The 13,065-nt window shown below is 51.8% G+C and overlaps 1 protein-coding gene across 2 annotated transcripts; it reads right to left on the bottom strand.

The window, feature by feature from the left end:
• Positions 1–80: 80 nt before the first annotated feature.
• Positions 81–4,704, bottom strand: SMPD1 (sphingomyelin phosphodiesterase 1). Of its 2 annotated transcripts, none has more exons than XM_032641432.1 (6): positions 4,196–4,704; positions 2,486–3,258; positions 1,767–1,938; positions 1,383–1,459; positions 1,034–1,179; positions 81–846 (listed from the first exon to the last, which is right to left on the bottom strand). In XM_032641432.1, the coding sequence occupies exons 1-6, from the start codon at positions 4,493–4,495 to the stop codon at positions 437–439; spliced, it is 1,878 nt and encodes a 625-aa protein (XP_032497323.1). In that variant the 5' UTR covers positions 4,496–4,704; the 3' UTR covers positions 81–436. The 2 variants fall into 2 exon arrangements, with proteins under 2 accessions (XP_032497323.1, XP_032497321.1); XM_032641430.1 differs by having other exon boundaries at positions 81–862; positions 4,196–4,673.
• Positions 4,705–13,065: the final 8,361 nt, after the last annotated feature.

Here is a 13,065-nt window from a genome sequence, read left to right as displayed (position 1 = left end):
TCCCTCAGTTAGGCTCGTTTCCAGGGCCCCCTTGACCTTCCTGCCTCAAAACAAGAAACTGGGACAGTCACAGCAGGGTCTGGAGTCCGAGTCTCTTGTTTTTATTTTAACAGCCTGGCAACCAGGCAGCAGCAGCAGTACAGGGTCCCTGGCTGGCCAGCACAGGCCTGGGGTGACAGCTTCTGTCTGGTCTTCCCAGGGCAGTGCAAACTTAGACCTCTGCTCCACGGCCATGAAAGGATAGCGGCCTCAGAGCAGCCAGCCCCACTCCCATATCTTGCTAAACCAGATCCAGGAAAGGAGGTCTTGTTTCCGAGGTGTGCTTGGGCCCAGGGATAAGCTCTTCCACCAGACATTCTTCTCGCCGCAGTGGCCTTCTGGGGTTTTCTCTCCTTGTTTAAGACAAGCACTTTCCCACCTCTGGGCCCTAGGGGTGTTAGCATAATGGTGGCCTTGGCCGCAGGCTCTGGACAGGAGGGAGGTTTGCGTCCGGCATCAGGTGACGACACAGGGCAGGGCTGTCTGACCGGGCGGACAGCTGGGCGCACAGAGTGGCGAGGCGGCAGGGTGTGCCACAGGGCTCTGAGGGCGGGTGGCCCTTATGGTAGAGAAACCAGAAGGTCTGGAAAAGCTGCATGTCACTCCGCATGCGGTACACCAGGTCGTGCCAGGCGGCGGGCAGCACATTGGGCAGCCCATAGGTTTCCCGAGCCCTATAGAGGAGCTGCCAGTGTGGTGTCGCTCCGGGCTCATTCGCCTGCGTCAGGTTCAGGATGTAGGTCTCGTGGTCCAGGACCAGGTGAGAGCTCCCGGAGTAGTTGCCATCTATTTGGTAGACACGGTACCCTGCAAGGAGGGAGGGCTGACCAGAGAGGGAAAGGACAAAGGCAACTCCAGTGGGGAGGCAGAGCTCGCCCCTGGGCGGCCTTGGGTCCAACCCTCCTTCCTCTACCCCAACAACTTCCTCCCTCTCATCAGCTTCCTCTATCCCGAGACCTCCTTTATCCCAACAGTTTGCTTTCACCTCGCTCACCAGGATTGAGGCTGATGTAGGTGGTGGCACTGGGCGCCAGGAAGGCAACCGATAGCGGCCGGCTTAGGGTCTCCTCATCATAGAAGATCTCAAACTCATCCACGTGGGTGTGGCCAAAGAACTGACCAGCCAAGGTGTTCTCGTACCTGGCCAGAAGACACTGATCATATTCAGAAGTTTCAAGCAAGGGGGAAGAGGAGACCTGGGGAGGACTGGATGCTTTCTTTCTCCATCCTTTTCAAGGAAGTAGCGTCCCCACCCCAGTGGGGCAGCAGGGATGGTGAGACGCTTGAGGGAGTGTCTGACCTTTAGACTTCACCCGCTCGCCCCCAACACACCTCCCTCCTACCTCTCCACAATTCGGTAATAATTCCAGCTCCAGCTCTTCAGGCAGTGCCCTGGGGGAATGTGGCCAATTATATGCACCTGTGGGGAGAGTTAAGGAAGGTTGTGAGGGCAAGAGGGGTCCAGGAAGCCCTGGCCAGGCTAGTTGGTACTCATCTTTCCTACAGTGGCTGGCACTCCTGGCCAGAGAGAGGGGGAGCAAATGAAAGGACTTTCTAAGGGTGACCGTGAGCTGAAACCCCAAGGAACACTGTTGGGAGTGCCCGAAAATCAAGCTTCTCTGCTCACAGGTGCTCCAGATCCAGAGAGAAGTCTACTTGTGAAGGGCCTGCTATTCCTCCCACCCTACCGGCACCTGCCCCTCTGGGTTTCCACCACTCTCGCTCACTTTGTCTCCTCGGTCCTCAGCGGCCTGAAGCTCCCCCACCAGCCACTGGAGCTGTCCAGCAGGATCTGTGGAGTTGATCAAGAGCCAGAAGTTCTCACGGGAACAAAAATTCATATTGAGAGAGATGAGGCGGAGGCCGGGGCGTGGGGAAAGTGCATAGAACCCCCCAATTCTGAAACAAAGTGAACACGGGTCAGCATGCGTTCATAACCCTAGCCCTGCACGCCCAGTCCTGTGTAGGGAATCTGGGTGAGGGCAGAGGCACCTAGGACATCATCCCTACTCTCAAACCCACGTTCTAGCTGAAGATCAGACAGCACTGATTATAGGGCCCGTGTGACTGAAGCTAGTGGCTCCGAGGACTAAAGGCTCTAGGAGTTCAGAGGAGACATAGAAGTGAGCTGGAAGAGGCAAAGGCCATCCAGAGGGAAGAGGACCTAGGCCTGGGAAAGTTGGGAAAAGCTGGGAGGTTAGAGAGGGGAAGGCATTTTAGAGAAGACCGGACTACCACGGAGGAGGTGCGCTGCTAGCCCTTCACCCTGTGAAGGAGGGTGGCTGGAGATAAGGGTGGAAGTGGAGAGTGGGGTCTGATTTGGAAGGCCAGTGAAGAGAGCTGAGGACTCAGCCTAGAGTAGTCACACATAATGCTAGGTTCCCTGCTCCCTTCACTTTCATCCTTCTTTCTCCTCCCTTCCTGGGTTTCCGTGGGCCTCAAATACCTGAGGGTGCGAAGGGCTTCAGCAGGCAGCCAGGGCTCCCAGGCCTTGGCCATCGCCTCGTAGAGCCAGTGCGAAGACTGGTTGCCCTCTATGAAGGGGGGAGGGAAGCCATTGACGGGTGTGCTCTCGTGGTTGCCCACAGCAGGGTACACAGGCACTGGCCCCAAGAACTTCTTCACGAGGTCTGTGATGGTGGTCAGGGCCCGCAGCTGGTCCTGACGAGACTGCTGCCAGATGTTGTGGGCAGGGATATCGCCCGTCCAGTACACCATATCAAAAGGGCCGGCGGGGCCCAGGCCACTCAACAGGCTCTCCAGGGTCCGCAGGGGCAGGTCACACTTGCTGTACTCGCCCCAGTATCCAGCACCTGGCCGGGAGGCAGGCGGCGGGCCAGAATCCTGGCGGCAGCACAGGGGGTTCTCACAGTTGGGGTCTGTGCCCTCCAGGTAGCTTTGATCCCAGTGCAGGTCAGTGAGGAAGAGGACGCGGCTGACAGGGGAGCCTGGGGCCGGGGGCTCGGGCGGCTGGGGCAATGGCTTTGGCACAGCCGGCAAAGAGATGTTCCAAGATGAGAAGATGTCCCAGTGTCCACAGGAGGAGCCAAGGAGCAGACCACAGGCCTCAGACGGGCTCAGCACCGAGCGCGTCCACACCTCCACCACGTCGTCCTGAAAGAGCTGGACGGCTGACTGGCACACGGCCGGCGGTGCTATTTTCAGCAGCGTGCACATCTTGATGGCCACGGAGCCCACCTGGGCCACGCTGGCCTCGTTCTGTGGTGGGAAGAACCAGTGGCGAGAAGTCAGAAACAGAGCACAGGGACCAGGCCAACACCTGGATACGACCCGTGGGCCTCCACATCCACGCCGGGGCTAGAATGGACTCAGTACCGCGTGGTGAAGAGATGTCGGTTCACCCCTGCCTCTCACAGACACTGCCCTGACTCAGGCGTCACCAGGCCGATACTTACTTTTCAGCTCAGTGGCATTTCAAGCCTTTGCTTGCGCAGGTCGCTTTCTCGGGCACTGTCTGCTGAGTGCTCTGGAATTTGGGCTGGGCGGAATGACAGACTGACCAGGGTTTGGGGACACACACGAGGAGAGGGCCCTGATGCCCCAAGGAGCCCCATGAAGCACACCCACCAACCAGCGCTCCTCATACCCCCATCAGGGGCAGTCAAGGCAGCCCAGCCCCAACTAGTCCCACACCTCTGGATATTCCTTAACTCAGGTCCCCTTTGAGTGAGTAGCTGGTCCCAGGCACGGTGCTCGGGGCCGGAGGTGCCAGGTGTAAGGCGGAGGGGATTCAGTCAGGCACGCCAAGGGTGGGAGTCCAGCCCACTTCCCAGCAGCCGGCCCCTCCTACAAGTGACTTCAGCTCCGGGGCTTCTATTCATTTGTAAAGCGGAGATAACCACAGTAATGAAACCACCTTTCAGGCTAGATTTAGCCTGTGTAAAAGGGTTGGCACGGTGCCCAGCATGTAAATCGCGCTCTTTTCTTACTTCAGAAGGTCACAGCGGAGGTAGTGACGGTGGTGGTGTGCAGCGGCGGGGGGCCCCAAAGGGGGGCAAATTCAGTAAAGGCTTGTGGAGGACAGCCTCTCCATCAGCGATGCTCTTGGGGACCCCGGAGCGCCGGCCTCAGCCCCAGCCGCCACCGCCAGCCCTCCCTTCTGGCCTGCACCTCCCGCAGCCCCTTAAGCGCTCACCCGCAGACTGATGTCGATGGCGGTGAACAGTCCTTTGCAGGCGGGGCAGGTAAGGTTCCACCAGCTAAAGCCTTCCCGGAGCTGGGGCGCTAGGCGAATGAACTTGGCGGTAAGGCCTTGGGCGGGAAGAGGGTGGGCCCCGGCAGGGGCCCAGAGAACCTGGGAGTCGGACAGGGCCAGCGCCAGCGCCAAGCCCATCCACAGGAGCCTCAGGCTGGCGGCCCCCAAGGACCTGTCCAGGGTCTGCTCCCGGCCCGACCTGGGGCGGCCCTGGCCGGAAGACACTCCGTGGCGGGGCATCGCCCGGCTTCCTAGACCAGGCAGGTTCGCGCACCCGGCCCCGGATGGCGTAGGCCCTGGTCGGCTCTCAGGATCCCTGGCGGTGCCAGGGACACCGATTAGTCCCCGCTGCAGTCGGCTGACTGCTCGGCGACAAGCCCAAAAGCAGCTCCGCCCCTTCCTCTTCCTCGGTTCCGCCGCAGCTGATCGCGGTGGCTGGCAGCCTGGGCAAGGCTCGCGAGGCGGAGGTACAGGCGGAGTGGGCCGGGCGCGCCTGGGACCCGCCCAGGATCCCGCCTGCGATTCCGCCCAGGCTCTGCCAGCTGTGCGAGGCCGCTGTAGCCGCCCAGCTCTTGCTGGAGCCGATCGCGTGTGGCTGGTGAGAGGCCCCTCCTCTCTCCAAACCTGCACTCAAATTCCTGGAATAGCTAACTGCCTGGCCCACCGGGCTTTAAACTGGGGAAGTGGAGAGGGCATGGGGGGTGTTGGTGGCCGGGAGCACAGCGGAGCGGGGATTCTCACACTGTCACCTCTCCGGCCCAGAGGGCTCCGACCCTCAATTTCTTATGTTCTGCCACTGCCATCCACACCCCTGAGTCGCCCTGACTGATATCTTTTTGACCCAGACTTCTCCAGATGGAAGGGGCCCTGGGCTCATGCGGGGACACCCATACCTTCATTATATGGATGAGGAAACAGACTCAAAAATGGTGAAGTGGCCAAGAAGGGGTGATGACTATACGGACAGGAACATGGATTAGAACTTGGGTCTCCCACCTTCCTGTAACCGTGATGGGGAACGCTATCATTTACTGAGCTCTATAGGATGCCCCAGGCACTGAAACAGGCACTTTATAATGACTAATCCTCAATTCTAACAACAGCCCTAAGAAATAAGTATGATACTGTTATTACCTCCATTTTACGGATGGGGAAACTGAAGCATAGGAAAGTTAAGTGGCAGAATAGCAATTCAGACCTAATCTGTGTAATTCAGTACTTCTCCAGGATCCACAGATCTACCAAGTCCTGTCAGTTCTTGCCTTGGAGAATTTTTTTCAAGCGACTCCCCGCCCCTCCCACCCCGAATCATATCAGATAGGGTAATTATGGTATAATAGAAAATATATTTGGTCTTATCTCCAGTTTCTGGCACTAAGCTCCTAAAACCTTTTGGATTTCCTGAGGGATAAGAGTGTCTTTTGTTAGTTATACAAGCCCCTTTCGATCACACCTGAATTTATGCTAATAAGGTGAGTTAAGGTGGGACCCCTAAATAGCCTCAGGATGGGGGGCTGGTCACCAGAAAGAACTGATCAGAGAGTGAGATGTTTCAGTCTCACCCCCAGTCTTCTGGTTGCGGAAGGGGGCTGGAGACTGAGCTCTATAAAAACTCTCGCAGAGCTTCTGGGTTGGTGAACATTATCAAGGTGTTGGGAGGGGGGCATGCCTGCAGAGGGCATGGAAGTTCTGTGACATTCCCCCACGCATGCCTTACCCTATGCATCTCTTTCAGGCTATTCCTGAATTATACCCTTTGTATTAATCAGGACATGTAAGTAAGGTGTTTTCCTGAGTTCTGTGAGCTGTTCTAAGCAAATTATCAAACCTGAGTAGAGGGTCATAGAACCCTAGAATTTACAGCTGGTTGGTCAGAAGTATAGGTGGCAACCTGGGACATTTTGTAAGCAGATAGGTTAGGGTGTCCCCAGAGGAAAAGAATCAGATATAGCTTTTTGACATAAGAGAAGCCGTTTTAGGCCTAAGCCATTTTGTGACCTAAGCCTGGCACAATGCCTGCCCTTCAAGAGGTCTCAGTAATAAAGATCTTAAGGGAAAAAACAAGACTGTTATCAGGCAAGAGAAGTAACCATTAGCAAAGAGACAACAAATCAGTTGTAAAGACTCCCAGTTCTGTTTCAATGGTAAAGATTAGTCTGAAGCACTTTCTTGAGCCGTTTTTTTTCAGAATTTAAACCCCTCCTCTGAGTGAACACCCAATTACCAGAGCCGCTGGAACCTAAGGGATGATAACGTTGACCTTTTCTGACTTCAGTCAACTAAAGCTGGGACTCTATCGACCTTTGCCTCAATTCTATGCAGAATTCCCCTGCTCAGGCCCCTTCGTGAATATGTATGAGCCCTTTGCTTAAAACTTCCCCAATCATGCTGTTCAGGGAGACGCTGCTTTGGGAAAGATTCCTGGTGTTCACCTTACTTGCTACAAGTAATAAACCCTTCCTTCTCCTAATCTCTGGCTCATCTGTGTCTTTTGGCTTGACATCCACTGAGAGGTTAACCCAGTTTTCTGGTAACATTGTGACTGGCCTCTGGAGTGGGGACAATCTTGTGGGACTGAACCCTTTAATTTGTGGAATCTGATGCTAACTGCAGGTAGATAGTATCAGAATTTCATTGAATTGTTGTAAAATTAGTTGGTGTTGGAGAATTGGTTGGTGTCAAAGAAAGCACCCGCAGAACTGGTGTCAGAAGTAGGATTTGCTAGCTTGGCCCTAGCTCATGGAAACAAGTGGTTTGGGAAGAGGTAGGATGAATGGGCAGAGGACGAGGAACCTTTGATTCCTGGGTGGCCACATAGGCACCCATGGTATGAAGCAGCAGATGTGCTGTAATCAATTACAAGAGGTAAATTTTACCAGTGGAATTTAGAGATAGATCCAATTCCTGGGGCATGGGTTCACTAGGTACTTGAGGAAATGGAAACTGATAAGAAAAAAGCAAACTATGTAATCTCTTGGTTATTGATATCTGTAGTAGCCAAAATGAAAGTAAGAGAGAGTGCTGGCTTGGACCTTGATTGGTCTGAGCTTCGGCTTCTAGCCTCAGAGCCACCTGCACAGGGAAAAAATTATGTGGGGACGACAGCAGGTACCTCTAAGACTCTGGTCACCAAGAAGGTAGTACATGTTGGGAGAAGACAAAACCAAGAAACTACTAAAACCAGGGGATATAATGTGAAGGAGTTGTTTCATTTTATAGATTTAGTGTCATCAACTTCCTAAATAATCTTCACTGAAATGGATTGTGAGAACGATTAATTTGGTGGCAGTATCTTTGCTTTTAAATGCTACAGAATGGAAGAGCATGTTTGGGTTGATACAGGACCCATAGCTTACTATGGAACAATTACAGATGGTTATATGATCCAGACACACAGCAGGTTGTTCCTGAGGCAATGGCCAGGCTGTTGGATTGGATAAAAGCCACTGTAAGGTCTGTTTACCCTGATAAGGGTAATTATTCAGCAACCCTCATAAATGTCAAGTGGAACACCTCAGATAAAGCAGCTGATCTGCTTCATATGCAGGCCACGTGGAACTGGCTTTATGATGACCTGAATAATTCACCCACTGTCTGACTATACCCATTACCCAGGACATGGTACATGCTATGGTTAAGCAGGCTCCTTTTGCATGGGCATCACTTTTGCATTGACACCTCATGTAACTTTACTGCTATGTAATGGAGCACCAGTCCAAGAAGTCATATTGAATTTGTTATCTTCCCTTCATGGGTCTTACAGATGCTAATAAAAACATTATATTAATTAACAAGAGAATGGGGAGACATGGATGGGAGAATCAAGGGACTCATCCCAACAGGGTGGATATCTTTAGATGGTTCTAAGAAAGGGATTTCAAGTAGCCCCATTTCTCCTCAACTGCTACCGCTCTGCGTCTCTGTCCTTCCTCATGTAGGACACTGATGGCCCTCAGGGCCCACATTCTATCTGTTCTCCAAGACCTTATCTTCCAAAGTCTCATAAACAAAAAATGTTGCGTATCACTCCAGTTCTACAAGGCTCAAGCACTGCAGTTGTTATAGTTAGATGCATGTTTAAAGAATAACTTCAGGGACTTAGATAGTTAAGTCTTATAGTTAGATGCATGTTTAAAGAATAACTTCAGGGACTCCCGTGGTGGTCCATTTTGTTGACTCAGCACTCCCCGTGCAGGGGGCACGGCCCTGATCCCTGGTCAGGGAACTAAGATCCCATGTGCCGCATGCCATGGCCAAAAAAAAAAAAAAAGAAGAACTTCAATGAACCAAGATTCTTGTCTCTTCCCGTACGTGGAAAAGAACTAAAATAATTAACTTGAGGTGCCTGTTCTTTGTGATTAGCAGCAATCTTTTGATGTTCAACTCTATGTTTGTTTTTTCCCAGCAAAAACCTCCTATATATCCTGGCTCCTGCCTTACTTCTTTGGAGCAATTCCTCAGAGCTATCCTAGAGGCTGTCTCCTGGGCTATAGTTCCGAAGTAAGGTCTTAACTCACAAATTTACATTGTGCGTTTTTCTTTCAGTCGACAGTCTTATCCTTCACTCATATCCCATCTCCTTAATAACACCATTCTTTTTTAAAAAATTAATTAGTTAATTAATTTATTTTTTGTCTGCATTGGGTCTTTGTTGCTGTGCTCGGGCTTTCTCTAGTTGCGGCGAGTGGGGGCTCCTCTTCGTTGCGGTGCGCGGGCTTCTCATTGCAGCGGCTTCTCTTGTTGCAGAGCACAGGCTCTAGGCACACGGGCTTCAGTAATTGTGATGCAGGGGCTTAGTTGCTCTGCGGCATGTGAGGTCTTCCCGGACTAGGGCTTGAACCTGTGTCCCCTGCATTGGCAGGCGGATTCTTAACCACTGCGCCATCAGGGAAGCTCCAATAACACCATTCTTGATCACTCCCTCCTTTTTCATTTGCCCAGTCCTCTTTTCACAGTGTTTTCACATATATTGTTGCCTTTGATGGAACCATCACTTGCCGCATATCAAGCGTCCTCATCCTTATGGATAACTTGTCAAAGGCCCCTCTTCCTCTGACATGGATGACATTGTTCTCCGGAAATCAGATTCTGAGAAAGAGATTAACATTCAAGAGGTTTGGGAATTCCCTAGTGGTCCAGCGGTTAAGAGTCTGCGCTTTCACTGCTGTGGGCCCGGGTTTGATACCTGGTCGGGGAACTAAGGGGCACAGCCAAAAAAAGAAAAAGCAAGAGATTTATTAGGAGGGACTCTTGGAATCTACAGCTGTGGAACGAAAGAGAAGGTAGCGGGATTGAGCAGAGGCACAAGTGGAGCTGTGATGCTGTCTCCGTAGAAGACTCAGTGGATTTTATGGGAGTGTTGAAGCTGAGATGACCCTTCAGAGTTGTCCTGAAATAGGGTGAGGGGCAGCTTCATTTGGGGAAATCCCAGTAGCTGATCTCAGGACAGCAACTGTTACCTATCGTTTTCCTCTTCTAGACCTTTTAGATTTCCTCAGCTAGCACTCCTGCTGATTTCAGTGGCTCACCTGATGATGCGACCCAGACTTTTCCCTTCAGGGGTCTGAGCCGTGGCATCCGTGCTCTCCTCAAGTCATAGCAGCTGCACTTGTCATTACTGTCAAAAAGAGCAGAGCAGGGAAGTATCAAGAGGCTCCCAAGTGGACCAGCTGGTGCCACGCACATTCCCTTATGTCTCCTTTGTGTAACAGCCATCCTGCCTCCCCTTATTTATTTATTGGGTTGGCAAAAAAGTTTGTTCCTGTTTTTCGTAACATGAAAAACCCAAATGAACTTTTTGGCTAACCTAATATTTATTGATTTATGGCTGTGCTGCACGGCTTGTAGGATCTTAGCTTCCGGACCAGGGATTGAACCCGCACCCTGGGCAGTGAAAGCGCGGAGTCCTAACCACTGGACCACCGGGGAACTCCCCCCATCCTGCCTCCCCTTGTTCTTGTGATCAGGATTTACTGTGTAGTCCACATGGCGATGCCTCTTCTTGCCTGATGGTCCCTTCACACAAGGAGCCCTGAGTTCCGATACAGCAGCCATACTCCTTCTCCTGTTGGACACGTTTTCTGTTTGGGAGCCAGGAACTCTAAACATGAGGACCTAGAGTTGTAGGGGCAGGAAATACAAATTGCCCAAGCGGATCACAGGAGTGATGGTAAACACGCCATTCCTGTTTCCCTCTCCCCTTGTTTCTAGACTCATGTGTTCTATCTATTGGGCACACAGCTCCATATAAAGGTCGTTGTATTAAAGGAGACACTGCATGCTGGAAGATGGCACTTGTTTTTGCTGCTAGCAGCTTAGGCACTGTCAGCTGTGTCAGCCTTGGTAAGTGGGAGCCCTTGCTATTGGGCCTATGCTAGTGGGCTTCTGTTGGTTATATGCTGCCACCTAGCCTCTTTTTTTGGGGGAAAGTACTATCATTTCCATTGCTATCCATGCGCGCAGCTCAGTAGCGGCATTTCCTACCATTGGTCTTGGCCTCTACAGGAGGGCCATGACGGAGATTCTTAGTGATGCTGGTGCCCTTCTCATCACACATTCCTTATTGCTTTCATAAATTGTGTATCCTCCAGGCTGCCCCAAGGAACATAATTATTTAGTGGGTTTTCCAGCCTGATATATCCATTCTCAATGCCCACCTTCTGAGCCTTTTATTTATTTTTATTTTCTGAAGACATTTATTTAATTTATTTATTTTTGGCTGCATTGGGTCTTTGTTGCTGCATGTGGGCTTTCTCTAGTTGCGGCGAGCCGGGGCTGCTCTTTGTTGCGGTGCGCGGGCTTCTCATTGCGGTGGCTTCTCTTGTTGCAGAGCATGGGCTCTAGGCGCACGGGCTTCAGTAGTTGCAGCATGTGGGCTCAGTAGTTGTGGCACACGGGCTTAGCTGCTCCGCGGCATGTGGGATCTTCCCGGACCAGGGATCGAACCTGTGTCCCCTGCATTGGCAGGCAGATTCTAAACCACTGCGCCACCAGGGAAGCCCTCATTCTTTTTTAAGACTGAGCAATTCCCTTTTCCTTATAGTTACTATTTCCCTCATGTTTCTCAAAAGCCTGATGCATTTCTTGCCACCGGTAGACCATCCCAGTTCAGTACGGTCTCTCCAAGCTCCACCTGACCAGTGATAGGGTCCTCGTTGTCAGCTGGGTGGTGAGTGATCCAGCTGATCCCAAATCCCATCCCAGCATATGCTTTTTCAGAGACCCCTGGTACCAACTCTTACGGGTTGAGTTACCCAAGAATCAGACCCTAGGATGGAGATGAACTTGCAGCAGGTGTATTAGGGAGTGGTCTCAGGATCACCACCTGTGGCAGAAAGGAAGAAAGTAGGACTGGGCAGAGAGAGAGGGCTAGCTTTGATGCATTCCCTACAGAGGCCGCAGCTGACCCTACAGTGAACTCTGAAGCTGAGATGACCCTTCAGGATTGTTCCAAGCTGAGGCAAGGGGATTGGACCTTTTTTTCTCTCCAAAACAGATCAGTCATAGGATGAGGGCTGCCCCAGAAAGTGGGTATAGCCTTGGGCGAGGTGGCTGTCCTAGGTGGAGCCTCCTATAGTGCCTCATCCTTGAGGGCCATGTTCCAGCAGCACCCCAGCAGCTGGAGGAGTGAGTCCTTCATACCTGAAGGGGAACCTGGGGGCCTAACACCACATCCACCACGCTCTTATTCCCAATGTCTGTCTTAGGATAGAGCACAGAGACAGCTTGGATATACTGTGGCCTAAGAGTCATTATGAGTGGGGCCCTGCAGGGCTGGTAGTGAGAGTGGTCAAGGACTACTTTATTCTTGATTTTCTCCAGCCTTTAGAACCACTGAAACCTATTTTTGAGGCCCCCAGTCTCCTGGACAATGGGGAGAACTTGGAGAAGGGAAGGGGGGCCCAGTGTTTAAAGATCTAAGGCTCGCACAGCCCTTGCCACCATGGCAAACTGGGTTCCAGTCTAGGAGAGTGATTGGCAGAGGGATAATATGGGCTGCCTGGTTGGGACTGTGAACTTCCTAATTAATTTGGGCTAATTTGATCCCATTTAGGGTACCTAATGTTCCATTTTGTCAGGAAACCTGTTCAGATTCTATACAGGTAACCAGTCGATTCTTGGGCTGCTTTCGAAACTGCAAATTAAATCTGCCGTTCATCAGCAGCGAAGAACTGATGGCGAGATGTCTCCCTCTTGTGGAAGTTTTAGGGAGTACCAGAGACCCTGAAGAAATGGTTTCTTCCGACAGGCCGTTCCAACGCAGTGAGTACAGAACCTGCTGTGGCAGGGCAGTGACTAAGGGTTTGGGCTTTAGAATCAGGCTCCTAGGTTAGAATCCTGGCTCTGCCACTCGCTGGTTGTGTGACCCTGCAAAACATGTCACTTTCTGAACTTCAGTTTCTTCCTGTGTGACGTGGAGATGATAGTACAGGGTTGTGGCGAAGATTCAGTGAGCTAAAGAGTACTTAGAGAAATGCACAGCAATACAGTGTCATCTGCCATCTGTATTGACGATCATTGATTTAATTTAATGAGGTCCAACTCCCAGCCCTCCCCGGCTTCCCACCCCCTGTTCACGGTGTCCACTGTCAGGGGAGAGGAACTCTGGCTGCAGTGAGGTGAAGGCCAAAGGAAAGAATGTGGGAAACTTTGAAAAATCGCTCCCCCCCACCCCGTCCACCTAAGATGTAGGGAACATTTATTTAACAGACAGTAACAGCTCCTTTTATAGCCAGGAAGTCATGCATTCATTCACTCAAAACACATACAGACACAGACAGACATACACACTGATTTGTCAAAACAAAACC

Source organism: Phocoena sinus, chromosome 8, assembly GCF_008692025.1.
Source record: "Phocoena sinus isolate mPhoSin1 chromosome 8, mPhoSin1.pri, whole genome shotgun sequence".
NCBI lineage: Eukaryota > Metazoa > Chordata > Mammalia > Artiodactyla > Phocoenidae > Phocoena > Phocoena sinus.
This window is presented reverse-complemented; position numbering and strand designations above follow the sequence as displayed.